At 52.5% G+C, this 18517-nt stretch overlaps 1 protein-coding gene across 1 annotated transcript in view; it reads right to left on the minus strand.

Moving 5' to 3' along the window:
* The window catches only part of SNED1 (sushi, nidogen and EGF like domains 1), a 76208-nt gene extending 57915 nt beyond the window's left edge, over positions 1 to 18293 (minus strand). Inside the window, exon 1 of the mRNA XM_004427748.3 lies at positions 18064 to 18293. Coding sequence (XP_004427805.1) covers positions 18064 to 18276 — 213 coding nt within the window. The 5' untranslated portion in view covers positions 18277 to 18293. The remainder of the gene's footprint in view (positions 1 to 18063) is intronic.
* Between the last annotated feature and the right edge of the window lie 224 nt (positions 18294 to 18517).

Raw genomic sequence — 18517 nt, forward strand, 5'->3', positions numbered from 1 at the left:
GAGGATGACAACTAACGGGTGCAGTGTTTCTTTTGGGGGTAAGAAAAATGTTCTAAAATTGATTGTGTTGATGGATGTAGAAGGTGAATTGTATGGTATGTGAATTATATCTCAATAAAGTAGAAGGAAGGAATGAAGGAGGGCAGGCAGGCAGGCAGGTGCCCTCTGGATGCAGGAAGTACACAGGAAGCACAGGGGTGGGGGAAGTGGGGCATGGGCATCCACCTGGAGCTAAAGGCTGAGAGGAAGACAGCCTCCCCCACGCCGGCCATCCTCCCACTCCTTTTGCTCCCGGAGGTGAGAGCATGGTCTCCTGACTCAGGAGCAGGCCTCTCATAGGGGAAGCTTAAGGGACCTTGTGGGTGGGATTTGGGCCACGTGGCCTCCGTGTCTGAATGTGTAATTGCTGCCTGCACGTTCCTCTGGGAAGCTTCGGGGGTCCTTTCGGGGCCGCTCAGTTGAGAGATAAGAAGGCACTAAAGATTCAAAGCTCCAGGCCCTTCTGCAGAGACTATGGAGTCCGGAGTGGCAGGGCAGGAGCAGCTGGAGCTGAGGCATCTCCCAGTCCAGCAGCGACCCCTGCCTGAGGCAGAGCCCAGCTACACCCCGTTTAAAGACGGGTGCTGCTGGCCAGCGATGAGAGCTTGTAGAAGCTGAGTGTGACTCTCCAGCCCAATATCCCCAGTTGGGATGGGTCGACCTGAACTTGACCACTGACAAGGGAAGGGCCCAGCAGGGTGGCTGGCCAAATGGAAATGACCCAGATGGGGAGTCATCTCGGTTTTACATGAGAAGATTGCGGCTCCCCCAGGGGAGCCTCGTCTCCCATTCCAGCGCCCGAAGCGAAGCCACTAGCCAAGTGGGCCTTCGAGTCACAGAAGGTCCCCTAAAAGCCTGCCTGGTTTGCTGATGGTCCAGCTTAGCGGCAGCAGCCGTCCAGCCCCAATGCCGACTCGGGAAACCGGGAAGGGCAGGCAGCACTGTGGGCAGAAGTGGAAGCGTCACCCTGGCCGTCGAGGACGCTCTTAAGGACCAGACAGACCAGAGTTCTAATGGCCTTTGGGTGCTGCACACGACCTAGGTCGAGGGTTAGCTGACTGCTCTGTGAAGACCAGGTAGTAAATATTTTTGGCCTGTGGATCGCATACGGTCTCTATTGCATGTTCTTCTGTTCTTTGTTTTTACAGCCTTTAAAAATATAAACATTCATAGCTCAGAGGCCGTACACACCAGGCCTTGGGCCAGGTTCTGGGGGCTGTTCTCGTGGACCCCTGGTCTGGTTTTGTAAACAAAGGTTTGTGGGAACAGAGCCATACCCATTCGTTCACATACCGTCTGTGGCTGCTCAGAGTTGAGTGTTGAGACAGCCTTTATGGCTGGAAAGGCCGCAAGTGTTCACTACCTGGCCCTCTACAGAGAAAGCCCGCCAGCCCTCATCCACTGCTGGCTCTGCCACGCGGAATAGCCCAGCCCGGCTGACTAAAGACGCCCCTCTTTGGGGCCCACTAATGTAGGAACAAACGGGGCCACTGATTAGACAGGGTGGGTCACTGTAGGTGCCCATGAGGTGGGATTTCTCTGATGGGACTGACAGGGACCCAGCTGCCGATGGAGGCACCTCTCAGGTCACCACTGCAGCCACCACCATGGACCCAGCGGAAGAAAAGGGCTCTGTGCTGCTGACGCAGGGCTGCTGCCAGGCTTGTCTCCCACAGGAGCTGGCCTGTTCGTCTCACTGTGAGGGACTTCTGACCCCTCCCAAGGCCATCACTGCGGTCTCACTATTCCAGGTTATGGTGCTGTTGTTCCAGCCTGATCAGCCCACTCAGTCACACCACTGCGACCCTGTCAACCTCCTGGGCCATTTACATCTGACAGTGAAGGGCCCTTTATCTCAAAGGCCACTCCACAGTGATTGATAGTCAAGTGTCCAATGAACATCCTAGGCCCCCCACCATCCCAGGCACTTGGTATTGCCAACCCCTGGATCAGCTTCCCCCAAAATCAGCTCCAAAGACCTCTGCCTCTGCCACCTGTCTACCTGGTCCACACGCCGTGGCCGGGCAGTTTGCTCACTGAATGTGGCCATTCTCAGGGCTCATTTCCTCTTGGCTGCTCTCTGGGTAATGACCAGGACAAGAGGGAGGGGCAGATGTGGGGTTACGCAGGCCTATTCTGAAAATGTGGGATTCTATCCGATCACTCCTGGCCATGATGGCCCATCTCTCTCTGTCGTAACAGCAGCCCCAGGCCAGCCTGGTTGGCACAACCTCCAGTGCAGCCCAGCCTAAAGGGGGCCTCAGGATTCAAACTCAACTCTGGCTTGGCCACCTGGATTCTCTTGCTGGACCGACACAGGTCACTTGGTTGAGGACACTGCTTGCTGTCATCTAGGGTGGTCCGCGTGGCCAGAGTGGGGCATAATGGGTCTCTGTAAATTTTACACAAATGCCCCTGTGGCTTTTGCACCTGAACCCTCCAGGTGAAAGGTCCAGGTGTGAGTCAGGGAGATGAGGGGAGAAGGCGAGTAATAGTTTCCAGGATGGCCACACTGGTGTCATGGCTGTGGAGGGGGAGCATCGACCCCAGCACCCTGGCAGGGACCACCTCAGACCCGGGGCGGGGTACAGGGGTGGAGGAACAATGACTGCCCTTTGCCCCTAGATTCAGCACCTGGCAAAGCCCCCCATAGGCCCCCTGAGTCAGACAGCACCTGTGGCTACCAACTTGACCTGTGCTGGGTTTGTATCCCTGTGTGTGCTACAAAAATGGAAAAACTGTGGGGACACGCTGGTCACAAGCTATTCTGCTGTGCCTGACACCCAAATGTGGGCCCTGAGCCCCCCCGCATGTAAACGTACAAGTGGCACAACCTTGTCTCGGTCTTACAGACACGCATTCATACTTGACCTTGGGTCATGTTGTATGTGGTGATCGAGGCCGCAAGTGCTTGGTGACATGGCCCACAGATCTTAACCAAACTGGTGTAGCAGCAACCAAATCATCTTCAAAGACAAATCCCAAACTGGGGTGGCCTGTGTCCCTTTGGGTCGTACGTTTGCGTGTTGGGGAGAGTAAGCCACGGAATGTTTCTCCATGTGGGTGGGGATTAGGGGGTCAGCCATCCTGGTTTGCCTGCGACTGAGGGGGTTTCTAGGACTTTCAGTGCTAAAACTGAGAAGGTTCCGGGTAAAGCAGGACGAGATGGTCGCTCTGATGGGGTCACATCTTTGGCCCGTTTATGGCCTCTGTAGTTGTTGGCGATGGTGTCAAAGCTGAGCAGAGCTGTCTGGGCTCTTGCGTGGGTCATAACGGGTAAGCGCCTGGCCTTCGGCGGCCTCCTGGCTGCATTAGGCTTATTCAAAATGACCTACTGGCCTCGCCGGGACTTATGCACGGCTGGCTGCACCTGCGACCTGGGAGCATGGCTGAAGTCCACACTGCAGGACTTCATCCTGCTGCTCGTAGTCCTGTGGAGAGGAGCCTTAGTTCAACTCTTTGGTCCTGGCCTCTGTTGGTCCGATTAATCAGAGTGCCTGATGGAACAGCAGACTCATGTGAAATTTTGAGTTAGGCCAAGAATGTGTGGGGTCGAGGAGGTGGATCGTGGAGAAAGGCAATCTGCCATGGGCCCTGGGTGCCTCTGCATGTTTTTGCTGGGCACGCCAAGAATGCAAGGCTCTGTCTGCTCTTTGCCAGAGCCATATCCGTACCTTAGGGCTGTGTTTGCAGGGATGAGCCTTGAGGGATGAAGTGCCGTCTCCTTGGGGACAGAAAGCAGGCTTGCTGTAAAAGAGGTGGATTCCCCAAGGTCAGGCTTTCTTGGCTGTGACACAAACCCACAGTGTGGGTACCATCTGCCTGGGCCCCTCTGTGTTGCCCCGTGGGACTTGGGGAGCAAGGGACACCAACGCAAACAATATGCTTGCGCTACTTGCTGTGCCACGAGTCCTAATGTCCTTTGTTCCGACCCAGGAGTCTTGGGTCTTCTGCCAGCATCCCCGAATCAGTAACAGGCTAACATTAGCTTGGAAGGAGGGTACCATCAAATCCCAGACCTTGACAATTTTATGTCAATAATCTTGAAATTGTATATAAAATGGAAACTTTCCTAGAAAAACACAATTTACCAAATGTGAGTAGAAATAGAAAACCTATTTTTTATATTCTCATTAAAGAAATTGCATTCGTATTCAAAATTTTCCCACCAAGAAAACTCTAGGTCCAGATGGCATCACCAGCGAGTTCTACCAAACATTCAAGAAATAACTCCAGAAATGCAACTCTTCTAAATAGAAGAATTCCTTTTATGAGGCCAGCATAACCTTGATACTAAATTGAGCAAGGCCAGTACATAGAGGGACAATAGCAGGCCAATCTCACCTATTTAAAAATTGCCAAAATCTGAAATAAATTATTGGCAAACTGATATAAATATATAAATCAGCAATATATAAATAGGATAAATAATTCATTATTACCAAGTTAGATTTTTGTTAGGAATACAAGCCAGGCTTTACATTAGAAAACCAACTAATCTAATTAATTTAAATGACCAATTTAACAGATTAAAGGAGAAACTCATATAATCATCTTAATAGGTATGGAGACGGTATTTAATAAGAGTCAATATCCATTTGTGATAAAAATTCTCAGAATACAAGGAATATAAGGGAACATCCTTAATCTGAGAAAAGCTGTCTTCAAAACAAACAAGAACAAACATCGTGTTCAATGGTGACATATGGAACACTTTCTCTCTGGGATTAGGAAGAAGACCAGGATTCTGCTAACACCATGTCTACTAGACAATACATTAGAGACCCGAGCCAACACAGCAAGACAAAAAAATGAGTCCAATGTAAGATGACTCGAAAGGGAGAACAGAAGTGTTCTTAGTTTCGTATGCTATGAATGTGAATATAGAAAATCCAAAACAATCCCCAGATAATCGAGTAAAATTAATTAGAGGTTTGGTCTGGTTAGGAAAATTAGGAAATGTAAAAAATCAGTTGTGATTCTACATACCAGTAATAAATAGAAAAGAAATTAAAGACACCATTTACAATAGTATAAAAATATCAAATAAGAATAAATCTAAAAAAGATGCGCAAGACTTCTCTGTAATCAATTCTAAAACTTTATTGAAAACATTAAAGACAACCTAAATAAATATAGAAATGTACTATGTTCCTGGATTGCATGACTCAATGTTGTAAGATATCAGTTCTCCTCACATGGATATATATATATTTTCAATGCAATCTCAATAAAAATACCAACAGATGTGTGTATGTGTGTGCGTGTAACTTGATAAGCCAATTCTAAATTTTATATGAAAATGCAAAGCCAAGAATAACCAAGACCCTTTTGAGAAGAACAAGATGGAAGGACCCTCTCTGACAGATACCAAGATCTCTTACAATGCCACAGTAACCCTGATGGAATTGGCTCGGGGACAGGTGAGAGAGAGCCAGGAGAACCCAGATGCACAAGGATGCTCAATTTTGACAGTGGGGCACTGTGGAGCCCTGGGAAGGGTGGCCCTCTCAACAAGGGGGGCTGGTGTGGTTCTGCTTTTCTTAAAATGGGAACCGCATGCTTCTGACCTTGCTCCATACACAAAACCCAGCTCCAGGTGTGTAATTCACCTCAATGTGAACGACAAAAACTATGCAGCAAAACATGGCTGGAGAATCACATGCGAGAATGTATTCGCAACTTTGGAGTGATTGTAAAATGAGGTGCAATATTCTATACCCATAAAAATAAAGATGGGGGGCCGGCCCGGTAGTGTAGTGGTTAAGTTCGCATGCTCTGCCTCACGGGCCCAGGGTTTGCAGATTTGGATCCTGGGCACAGACCTAGGCACTACTCATCAAGCCATGCTGTGGTGGCATCCCATATACAAAGTAGAGGGAGACTGGCACAGATATTAGCTCAGGGACCATCTTCCTCAAGCAAAAAGAGGAAGATTGGCAACAGATGTTAGCTCAGGGCCAATCTTCCTCACCAAAAAAAAAAAAAAAAGAAAAAAATGATGGATACACGTACTGCATTAAAACTAAGAACATCCATTCACCCAAAGATGCCATTAAAGAGAGTTAAACAAGGCACAGAATGGGAAAGACATCTGCTACACTTGTCACCTGGTTTATAAAGAACTCCCACAAATCAACAAGAAAAAGCTAACTCCATTGAAAAGAGGAGAAAGACTTGAACAGCAGCTTTACGCATGAGGAATCCAATAGTAAAGGAACATATACAAGATGTGCTCAGGTCATTAATGAAAAAGAACACTGAAACCACGTTCACACACCAGGACACAAGTACCGCATCGGCAAAAGTGTTGGCCAGGGTGCCGTGTGGTGGGAACCCACACGATGTTGCATCTAACAGAGCTGGAGCCAGGGCATGCCGTGGCCCAACAATCCCACTCCTGCTGTATAGTCTACACGAGAGTGTACTTACAGGCACCAGGACATGTGTTCCAGAAGTTTCATAGACAGCATTGATAAGAATAGTCTAAAACCAGGAACAACCCCAAATGTCCACCACAGTGACACAGATCAACAACTTGTAGTCTGTTCACACAATTACACAGCAATGATGATGAACAAAGACACCAAAGAAAACACGATGAACGAGCCTAAACACAATCTGGGGTGAAGAAGGCAAGTGCAGGAGAACAGACCACACTGCTTCCATTTAGAGGAAGTTTACAAAGGTTCTTGTTAGGGATGTGTGGTGGGAGGGCAGGGAAGGGGCTGCCACATAGCACGAGAGTGATGGGCATCGCCACGAAGGGGCACACCTTAGGGGCTAGGGGCTGGCGGCTGACAATGTTCTGCCTTACCTCGGAGCGGTTCCACAGGGTTTGCCTTACATTTGCTCTTTTGCTGTACATGTACATTGCATTCCCTTTTCTGCATGTATTTAGGAAAAAAGAGTTAAGGGTGAGAAGTTACAGATGGAAAAGACGCCTCTGGATGGGAGGGGAAGCAGGGTCAGGAGGGGCAGGAGGCCAAGGTAGGCTGGAGTGGGGGTCCCTGGGGCTGGGCTGGAGCTGCAGGCGGCCATGGGCCACCTGCCCGGGTGGGACCTGCCTGCACCACCCCTCCCCGCAGCCTGCACTCCCTCTTCCTCCACTGGCCTCGCTGCTCCCCGCTGTGGCTCCTCCACACAGACCGCTGAGTTTTCCTTCCTGCCTTTGAAGTGCAAGTCCAGCTCTCAGGTGGTGTGGTGTGTGCAGAGGCCCCTGGCCTGCCTGCTGCCTGCCTGCCAGCACTTGGCCTCATCCAGCTCTCCTCACTGCCCCCGCCCCAGACTGCCGCTGCCCTCCCCTACAGGAGAGTGGGCCCGGAGCCTGGGGGTCCAGGAAGGAGGCAGAACAAGCCGGCCCTGTTCCCCTGCCAGGGCAGGGCAGGGCCAGGACCATAGTGGAGAAGGCGGGGAGGGGCCCAGGCTCTGGGCAAGCAGGCTGCTGGCGGGCGCTCTCACCTGGATAGGAACCTCCTCGGACTTCCTTTATCCAGATGAGAACATCCGAATGTCTGGTGGGATTGGTGGGGTGGGTGAGGGACCAGAGAGCTGGGGGCAGCTGACCCAGGGCAGGGAGCTGGGGGTGCGGGAGCGATGTGGCCGTCCCTCTCTGCCCCACACCTGGGTCCCTCTCCTCCTTCAGGACTGGGCAGACGCTACTTCCTGAAGAGTATAAATCTTATTTTTATTTTTTTCTACCTGCAAAAGCACTTTGTAAAACACCCAATACAGACATGGAGAACAAGGAAAAAGGATGAGACCCGACCTCCTGCTGATGCCTCCTCACCCGCTTAACAGATGTTCTTAAATGAGTAGCAAGGTTTAATCCCCATCCTTGACTTTGAGAAGCGGGGGCCCACTAGCATGCTGTTCAGCCACTGACTTCTCAGAAACCTGACCATGGGCCTGGGTGGGTGTTTGCTGGGGTCCAGGGCCTGGAACATGCTGCCCCACACCAGCTGGCTGTGAGGGCCTGAAGCCAGCCCAGCCCATTGGGTCATTTGCAGACACGCAGGGAGATCCAGGAGCAGGAAGGAAGGAGGATGTGCTTGTTATTGACCCTCAGGGCCTTTTGCTTGGCATCCCTCAAGGCTCTCCTAGCCGCTGCCTGCGGATCCTGCCGTCCAGGGCCTCCCTGTGGCCACCCTCTGGTCTCCCCAAGCCCAGGCCTTAGGATCAGTTCTGGCATCACTCTCCACTCCCACAACAGGGGCCGCCTCTCTGGGTGTCACAATCCAGGGCAGGACTTGCACACAGGCTGCCTGGTGAAGTCTGTGTGGTGGACGGAGCTGAGTGCAGGGGCGGGGGCAGGCAGCATGTGCTGCCTCCGTGCCGCTCCTCCCCCGCCCCCCCGTACCCCCCTCTCCCAGGTGGGGTGCAGGGGGCCTGTGGTCAATGGTGGGGGAGCAGGCTCTGAGCAGGCTGAGGATCTTGGTGGGGGAGTCACTGGTCGCTGCCTGGGCCGTTCCCTTGGGGCAGCCCCAAGGCCATATGCAACAGGAAGCTGCAGTGACTTTGTGAACTCCGAGGGGGCCTGCGGGGCATGGAGGAGGCCCGTCCTTGACTGGGGGCAGGGGCGTTTGTGACCAGGAAGGGGCTGGCCAGGGGGCACCCACGCCTTTCCTGCAGGTCAGTGCTGGCCCTCTGCTGGTTCAGGGGAAAGCACAGAGAGATGGCACTGGTGGCATTTCCGACTTGGATAAAACCAGGAAAGAGCGGAAATGTCCTGGAGAGCCGCTCGGAGGTGACTTCCAGCCAAAAGCATGTGACGTATGTCTGGCTGGTCCCTGAGCTGGGGAGCTGAGGGCTCACTGGGGCCACCCTTGCTGGGCAGAGGGCTGCTCTGACAGGGGTGGGCGGGCCTGGAGGGGAGCCAGGGACCCCGCACGCGGCAGCAGCACCCCAGCTCTGCAAACATCAGATCAAAAGGGCGGGGCCCTGGTTCCTGCTTTGACTTCTCTGCCAAAATAGAACAATAAAGCCCCTGAGGCCTTTTATAAGCTTGTTTTGAAAAATGTAGGCATGTCTTTTATTTCCTGGCAGCTTTCTGGGTAATTAGAATTCCTCCCACAAGCACAGTTGGGGGCTGGAGTCCTGCTGGCAGGGCATTGCGGGCAGGGCCCCTGGGGCCCCTGGGAGGGCCAGGTGGGGTCTGAGCCCTGGAGACCCAGACCCCCCTGCTCGCCCAGTCGGAAAGGAGGGCGGCTAGCCCTTGGCTGAGCACCCAGGGAACACCATGCACGGCTGCAGGAGAGCAAGAGTGATGGGGGTAGGCAGCTCCTGCTAGGGCCAGCCAGGGCCGCCATCCGCGGGAGGGGCGGCTGAGCTGGATTCAGTGCCCAGTTGTGGGGGCGGAGAAGGAGGGATTCCCCGGAGGGTGGGAAAGGAGAAGCATGGTGTTGGAGAAGCAGCCCGTCCTTCCCTCCCAGGCTGAGCCCTCCTGGGCTATGGGCCCTGGGTGGCATTTCCTGCTGTGTCCTCTCTCCTGCTGTCTGGCATCCAGGGCCTCCCTGTTGCCACCCTCTGGTCTCCTGCAGGGCCTCGTGGCACTGCCTGTGGCCCTGAGCCCAGGCCCTTGAGCCCCTGCAACAGGGGCTGCCTCTCTAGGGTGTCCAAGCACCTGTCCCTCCCATGTCCTGTCCCTCCTGCTGTCCTCCCTCTCCACTGGCCCCTCTCCTTCCTTGTGTAGATGGCAGCTCCTGCCTCCCCCTCCCTGGAAAAGCCTCCTCCTAGCCTCACCTCTGGTACACCTTGGCGAGGCGTTCCTCCAGGGCCAGGGCCCAACTATCCAGAGGCCCTGGAACATGCCCTGCCTGTGGGCAGCAGTCCCACATTGCCTGGGCATCCATGCCCTCCCTCCGCGTCCATCACCAGCCTGAGTGGCTGCCTCTTGGCCTCTCTTTAGATCTTGCCTGCCCTCAGCCTGGTCCATACCTCAGACAGAGGGCCTCCTTTTGGCCACCCTGCATCTCTGTGGCCACCATTGGGTCCACTGTCATCCGCAGCCACCACAGCTGGAGATGCAATCTCCAAATGCAGACCTGGTATGTATCTGCTCCCCACACACACCTGGGACTCTCACCCTGCCAGTCTCACTTCTGGGAACAGCGGTCACTCCTTTGAGACCACAGCCCCATCCCCAGTAAGCCTCTGAGGCTGCCTGTGCCCGATGCCCCCAATGCCCAGAGCAGGCAACAGGCAATGTTTGCTGCAGAATGTGTTCCAGGGCCTGAGCAGCTGTGTCTGGCCCTGGACAAGCCTCTGGACCAGCCCAGAGGACAGTGTGGTCTGGGCCTGCCCCACTATGTGGAGGGTTTGGGGTCAGGGACCCATGCCTGGACACTGTCCTATTTCCACTTCTCCTCCCCTGGACTCCGCCTGAAGAACTCAGACTTCTGCATGTGCTGAGTCCTAGGGCTAGGGAGCAGTGCAGTGGCTGTGCACACAGTAGGCGTTTAATGAATGACTTGCCCTACTTTGTAAAGAACCAGTTTATGGATGTTCAGGCTCCGAGGCTGGGCCCCCTGTAGAGGAGGTATGGGGTGAAACCAGCTGGGCTGCCCGACCCAGCCACCTGGTCACAGACCCGTGGGAGCAGACTCCAATCCACTGGGGCCCAGGCTCTTCCAGTTTGTTCTGTCTTGGGGCCTGCCCACTGCCCCCACCCCCATCATCAACTGGACCACAGGACACCCTGTCCAGCCTGGAAGCCAGTGGGCCACAGGAGCACCTGTGGCTGGGGCACTGTGGGGACGGCTTGTCTTGGTCAGTCCTCTACCTGTAATGGGAGGCAGGGGAGACTTGAGCCCACAGGGTTAGGAGTGTCCAAGGTCACCCGTGAGCAGGAGGGCAGGCTGGTAGATATCCTCAGGAGGAATAGCACTTTGCAGGTGGGGCCCTGGACAGGTATCAGGAAGATCTGGCTAAAACACTGATTCTAGGGCCAGTGCACACCTCTGGAATAAAAGTGTGTATGGGATGGATGAGCACCAGAGCATCATGGGAGACACTGAAACCACCCACATAGTCAACAACTAGTGACTGGTTAAAACCATCATATATAAATGGTATAGCCACAGCATGGAATATTATACTATACCAAAAAGCATGTTTTCACAGCAAATTTAAGGCATGGGAAAATGCTCATGGTATAACATTGAAAGAAATATGCAAAATAGAAACTTGTATGAAATGGCAACCCCAAGTTTGTTTTGTAGAACCTTAAATATGTTTGAAAGCAGATCAGGAAGAATTTCACCAAAATGTTAAAAGTGCTTATTTCTGGATGGTGGAATTATGGGGGTATCATCCCAGTAATCAGCTTCTAGGAGCTAGCACTCTGCCAGAAGCTGGGATAGCACAGTGAACAAAATAGACAAAAATGATTGTAATACTAAAAAGAGAACATACTGCTGCTCTAGTGTGTCTACTCCTTGACTCTGATCAAGGGCTCAGTCGAGGCTTGGAATGAATGAACGAATGAACGAATTAGTGAATGAGTCAGTGGTGAGTGGATGGATAGCTGACTGGGAGGACAGTTTCTCAAGCTGGCCACTTCTAGCTAAGAAGTTCTAGCTTCATAGAGTCACCGAGAGCCGAGGCACGAGGACCCCTGGGTCATTCCCAGCTGGCCGGCTTACCTCCCAGTGAGGATGGTCAGGTGTGTGCTCTGTGGCAGCACAGACATGAGGGTGTTCCCAACAGACGGCATTTGCCAGGGTAACTGTATGTTTTGATGTAATGTCAAAATTACAGAAAAAGTGCAAGAGTATTCCAAGGAACTCCCTCGTACTCTTTATCCACATTCACCAACTGCTAGGATTCTGTCCCATTTGCTTTATCATTCTCTCTTTCTAGATAAATAGATAGAATGTTTCCTGAACAATTTGTGAGTAGGTTTCAGACATGATGACCCTTTACTCATTAAACACTTCAGTGTGTATTTCTCATGAACAAGGACATTCTCTCATGTAGGCAAACAGTTACCCAGATCAGAAAACTTAACGTTGATGCAATCCTAACAAAACTACTTCCTCCTCCATTTATAGATTGAAACATTTATTTACTTATATCAGTGTGAACTCACTGGCTCCCCCTTTATTTAATTGGTTAAAATCTGCTACTATCATCATTTTAATGCTCAAACTTTCCCAGACACGGCCAGTGACAGCACCTTTCAGAATACCTCTGTTCTTAAGACACATCTCAATCATTCTTTGAGCACTTTCTTACTTTCTGACACAACAAGATTTTCCAGGCTCATTTCGTACTTTTCCTGCCACGGCCATATAATCTCCAAAGAGCCTGGTTCCTTTAAGTGGAGATTAGTGCTTAGAAACCAAGATCTGAGTGCTAGGAGTGCTCACTACTATTGGGGTGTCATTGCTTCCATTCCTCTGAGTGGACAGAGCTGGGAAATATGTGTGCATGTATATGCACAGGTACACATACATATATACCTATGTCTACATCCATCTGTCATAATATACGAACATATGTAGCATGAGTTATACTGATATACCTAGTTCTAATCCTGAACACAAAACCACAGGTTTCACTTTATGCTCCTTCCTTTCTATATTTGCAACTCCCATCTTCACCACTGAGGCCCCCATTATTCTCAATATATTTACTCATCTTCTCAAAAGTTTCAGAATTGCTAGCCTGTATCACTGTGAAAAACAAAGCTAGATTGCAAGTATATAATGAAAATATTGTACTCAAATTTTACTCGCTAAAATTAGTAAATAATAACATTAAAGCAACTATTATAAAGATTAAAAATATGCCCAGGATATAAAAGAAAACGTCAACATAATGATGAGAGAAATGAAAGATGCATAAAAGATCAAATGGAACTTATATAAGCACAAAATAAAAGATCTGAAATGAAAATACACTGCATGGGATTAATGGGAAGTTAGATACCGCAGAAGAAAAAATTAGCGAACTTGAGGACATAAATATAGAAATGATCAAAATGAAGGACACAGAGAAAAAAGACAATAAAAAAATGAACAAAGCCTCAATGAGCTCTGGGACAATAGCAAGCAGTTTAATATACATAGAATTTGAGTCTCTGAATAAGAGGAGAGAAAGGAGGAGGGAAAAAATTATTTGAAGATGGCTGAGATATTTTTCAAATTTCATGAAAACTATATACCCACAAATCATGAGTCATAGTGAACCCCAAGCAGAAGAAACATAAAAAACCCCTCACACTAATGCATCTAACAATCAAATTGCTGGAAAGCCATGGTAAAAAGAAAATCTTGAAAGCCGTCAGAGATAAAAAGACATTATACATAAAGGAACAGAGAATGACAGTAGACTCCTCATTAGGAACTATGCAAGCCAGAGTCAATGGAGCAGCATCTTTAAAGAAATGAAAGAAAACAAAGTCAATCTAGAATTCTACACCCACCCAGCAGAAAGAGCTTTCAAAAACGAAGGTAAATACAGTCATGAGCTGCATAATGACGTTTCGGTCAATGATGAACCACATATATGATGGTGGTCCCATAAGATTAGTACCATGTAGGCTATGTGTACAGTAGGCTATACCATCTAGGTTGTGTAAGTACACTCCCTGATGTTCACACAATGACAAAACTGCCTAATGATGCATTTCTCAGAATGTATCCCCATCGTTAAGTGACACATGACTGTAAAGAAATTTTCAGATTAAAAAACAGAATTTATTCCCAGCAGGCCTGCACTATAAGAAATGTTAAAGGAAGTTTTTCAAGCAGAAACAAAATGATATCCAATGGAAATTTAGATCTACACAGAGGAACGAAGAAGACTAGTAAATGGTAAACATGTGGATAAATATAAAAGACTTTTCTAATTTTTAATCTCTTTAAATGATAATTGACTATTTAAAAGTAAAATCATAACAGAGGGTTTATAACGTGTAAAAGTGAAGCATGTGACAACAACAGCATGAAGGCCAGAGAGGGAAAAGGATGAACATGGTTGGAAGGTTCTACTTTAGGGAGTGTGATACTGCCTGCAGGTAGACTGTGAAGTTAGAGATGTACTTTAAACCTCGAGCCAGATCACTGCAGCATTCTCCCTCAACCCCCGCCCAGTGACACCTCCTGGATCCTCTTCCTCCTGCTCCCCCTCCTCCCCAGGCACCAGCAGGAAGGGAGCATCAAGGAGGGGCTGGTCCACAGCGTGGGGGCCTTGGTGGACAGGGGCCTGCAGAGGAACAGCCCAGGACCCTGTCTGCCCCTCGGGGGCTATGGCCTCTCCTCCCAGCCAGGGGGCTCGGGGGTTTCCTCGGGGATTTCGTGAGTTCAGAAAAAAGTAGAATTCTGGTGCCAGACTGCCTCCATCTCACTGGGTTTGTCCTTGAGGGTCAGGGCGAGTTTTCCAGATAGCTTGGAGCTGGTGGCCAGACAGCTGTGACAGTAATGGTTGGACATATGTCACAGGCATACTCAGATGGGGGAGCTCTGCTGCACAGATGGGGAAACTGAGGCTCTTGGAGGAAATGACTAGCCACAGGTCACAGGTGGCCTGCAGAGCTCCCCTGGGTGGGTGATGGGAGAGGCAGGGTGGGGAGGCCAGCAGAGTGGGAAGACATGGGTGTGCAGCTGAGCCTTGCCTCGGGACACGAGGGTGAGGTGCTGCTGGCCAGAGCTTGGGTCAAATCAACTGTCAACACTCCTCCTTCCCTCAGGCTCCGCAGGGGCCACTGCCTGCCCAGCCTCAAATCCTTCCCACCTCCCACTCAGGGCTCAACATTCTGGGACTGGCCCCATGGTGTTATAAAAGACAGGAGGGTCAAGGAGGGTCACAGCACTGCCGGTGAGAGGCCAGCAGGGACTGGAGGAAGCCCTTGGGGGATCAGTGGAGGGGACCCTGAGAAGGCACCACCCTGTGCACCACCCCCAACAGCTCAGTCTTGGAGACATGATCGGCAGGCCCCGCACCCACGTCCTGGCCACTGCACCCCCGCAACAGACTCGTGGGTCCCTCGTGGGCACCTTCACAGACATTGCTGACCTGGCACCCCCTTTCCTCCACAAAGGAACAGAGGCTGAGAGGTGACATCCTACCCAAGGCCACCAATTGGGGCTCCTGATGCCAAATAAACCAAGATCTTCCTTTATGGCCCTAAGACCCTACCCTTGGTCGGGGGCCCCTGGGGGCTTCCATGGGGAAACAGGAACCCCCTCATTGCCACTAGCCAGGCTCACTGCCTCTCAGTCCCCACGCCTGCCCCAAGCACACACTCCACCTGGGCCGGTCCCAGGTGGATAGGCCACGGCACAGCTGCTGTCTTCACCCATGAGCTGTCGTGCAGCTCCCGGCAGGAAAGTTCCCACTCAGCAGGGTTGGTGCAGGCTCCATGCCCACCAGCAGTAGTGGCCTGGGTTGTGTTTAGAACCTTAGCAGTAAAATGGACTGGCGGCGGTTTTCAGAGCCTTACAACCTACCACATACAGCTGCTATGACATGAGAAAGAAGCAAAATGATGGGTGCCTTCCAGAAAGGAGGGCCACCCCATGTGCCTCAGGACTGAGTCCTTGCTCAGGCCATAGTCTGTGTGCTGTTTCTATGCAGGGTCACTTCTAATTTCCACGTGTGATGTGTGGTCAGTGTCAGAGGGCTGAGGCATTCATCTATCCATCCATCCATCCATCCATCCAACCATCCATCCATTTACCCAACAAGCCTGCTCTTTGCCAAGCAATGGGCTGGGGACTGAGGGGGCAGAGGCCAGCGAGGGGGTGGCCCATGGAGGGTTCTCACTCTGCGGGACACAGGTGCCCGGTCTCAGGGTGGACTGATGTGGTGCCCAGCTGGACAAGGGTCAGAGGTCAAGGGCATGCAGGAAGTGTCCTCTCAGCCAGGGTGGGCATGGGCAGGCCCTGGTCAGATCCACTTGCTTCAGGATAAATGGAATAAACACTTTCCCTTCTCTGTTTGGCTTTAATTCTAACATGCCTCCTGTCCCACCTTCCTGCTCCCTCATTGACCACAGAGCCCTCATAGTTATTCCAGGCAAGGCGTCCTGGGCATTGCTCTCTCAAGAATTCCAGTGTCTTTCTCACTAAGTAAAGAGAAGGTGAAGTGGGCTCACTATGTCTACACGGGCAAGTGTTTTTCAAATAATATCTTTGTTTCAGGAAAAAGCTCTTATGGAGATAGATGTTTTGTTAGCAGCCAGAATGTTCGTTTCTGATGAAACCATTTGTTTTGCTTGCAGATCTTTCCACTTTAGAACCGTTTCTTCCAGTTGTTTTGGCAAGGGTAGATGTTTTTGGTGAGGCTATTAAGAGGGTCAACTGTTTTAATAATATTTTCACCTGTGACTTTGAGTGGGAAAGTTGAACCTGACCCAAATGCTTAAGGAACATTTTGACAGTGTTCTGTTAAGATGGTGCCAGCATGAGTTTTCCCATTTCTAAGATGTATGGGCCTCCTCCGGCTCCCGCAGACCCTGAGCACAGCTCTGCCCTGCCTACCTCATACTTCTGGAAGTCAGTCCTGCCCCTCTGTCCAAGTCCTGGCCCAGAGGGACTTTCAGTTGAGTGGCATCTACAGAGAGAACAGCTGCCTCCTCCCAACACTGTCATATCACCAAATGCTGCCACCAAGGTGAGAAGGCCTTCCTGCACAGGCACGGGAAAGGTAGCTGCCAGGCTGTGGAGTGGTCACAGTGGTGGAGGGAGCCAGTGATGTTGGTGGCTCTGGTAGTGGAGGCCACATGGATAGTGGTGGGTAAGGATGATGACAATAGTGCCAAAGATGTGGATAGTAATGGAGGTGGTGTTGAAGATGGTGGAGCTGATGTTGGTAGTGGTGGAAGAGATGCTGGTAGTGGGGTCGAAAGAGGTGCTGATGGAGGAGGTGACAGCCTGAGAGAGGAGTTAGCAGCGAAGATGGTGGTGCTGATGGTGGGTTGATGGCAGGGTGGATGGTGGAAGTGGTGGTGCTAATGATGAGATTGATGGTGGGGTTGATGATAGAGGTGGTAGAGGTGGTGGTGGTGATGGTGATGGAAGTGGCCGAGGTCATGGTTGGGCGATGGTGTTGGAGGTAACAGCACATCAGGCTGGCCCAACACTTTTCTAGCTGCCATTCAGGGAATGGTGGGGTGCCAGTGCACAGTGGCCCACCCACAGTAAATGCTTGATGTAGTGATGAGGTGCAATATTTCATTCCCTCAGTGGCCTAAGAAGGGCTGGCCCAGGGTCCTGCCCTGGGAGTGGTGGAGATGGAACTGGCACTCAGGGCTTTCCTTCAGCCTGACTCAGCTGTTCCTGCCCTCCTGAGTCCCAGCTCCAGAGCCCCCTCTGGGAGTCCTGTTTGGAAGGTGTGGGCCTGAGTGGCCAACCCCTAGACTCAGGAGGGGAGGGAGAGAAAGGCAGTGAGGACAAGCCCACTGAGTCCCCACACCACCCCCAGCTGCTGCCCTACCCAGTGGGGGTCTGCAGAGATACAGGCTCTGCCCTGAACGCCTGGGCAGGGGTCCCAGCCTCCTGGCACAGGGCCTCAGGTGTCACCTGAGGGCAGGGCCAAAGTAGCCCTGAGAGGGGCTGAGACCTTGGCAGGCCAGGTGAGGCACTGAAAGGGCCAGGTGCCCCATTGGGAAACTGAGGCCCCAGGAAGCACGTGCCTGCTGCCAGACTGCTGTGGCAGAAAGAACCAGGACGGAGCCAGGACTCCCCCGCCTGCGCTGGGGACCAGTCGCCAGCAGACGCGCTCCCTGCACACTTTCCAAGGTCCAGGCTGGCCAGGCAGGGACAGGGGCCTGGGCAGGGGCGGGCCGCACTCCACTCGCCGGGGTGGCCAGGCTGCAGCTCGCGCCCCCACCACCCCGCCCGCCTCTCCCGCGGGCCGCTGTCCGGCCTTGGCTGCCGGAGGGAGGAAGCGCTGTCCTCATTCCACCTCTGGCCGTCGCGGTGCCAAGTTGCTGGCGGCGGCGGCGGGAGTCGGGGCCGGCGGGCAGGGCCGGGGCGCAGCGCCCTCCCTGGCGCCCCCCGTGGGCTCGGGGTTACTCACGTAGAGTCCGGAGTGCTCCGCGCCGAAGAACGGGAAGGGCACGGACAGCGGCCGCAGCCCCGAGCCGCCGTCGTCCTGCTTGGGGGTGACAGCGTCGCCGCGCTCCGCGCCGAATGGGTAGAAGTCGGCGAGCGCCACCGCGCCGCGCACCCCGCGCGCCCGGAGCCCCAGGGCCACGGCCAAGATCAGCGCCCAGGCGGCGCCGCGTGACATCGCGGGGGTCGGCGGGCGGAGGCGGCGCAGGACTGAGCAGGGACGGAGGGAACGGAGCGGGACTGAGGCAGGGACAGAGGGAGGAACGGAAAGGGGACGGAGCGGGACAGAGCGGGGACGGAGCGGGGACAGAGGGGACCGAGCTGCGACGGACGGGGCGACGGATGGGGGACGGAGCGGGCACGCAGCGGGGACGGGGGGTGCGAAGCTGGGACGGAGCGGGACGCAGCAGGTCGGAGTG

This window comes from Ceratotherium simum, chromosome 37 (genome assembly GCF_057802395.1).
Source record: "Ceratotherium simum simum isolate JZ-2026a chromosome 37, ASM5780239v1, whole genome shotgun sequence".
In the NCBI taxonomy this organism is placed as follows: domain Eukaryota; kingdom Metazoa; phylum Chordata; class Mammalia; order Perissodactyla; family Rhinocerotidae; genus Ceratotherium; species Ceratotherium simum.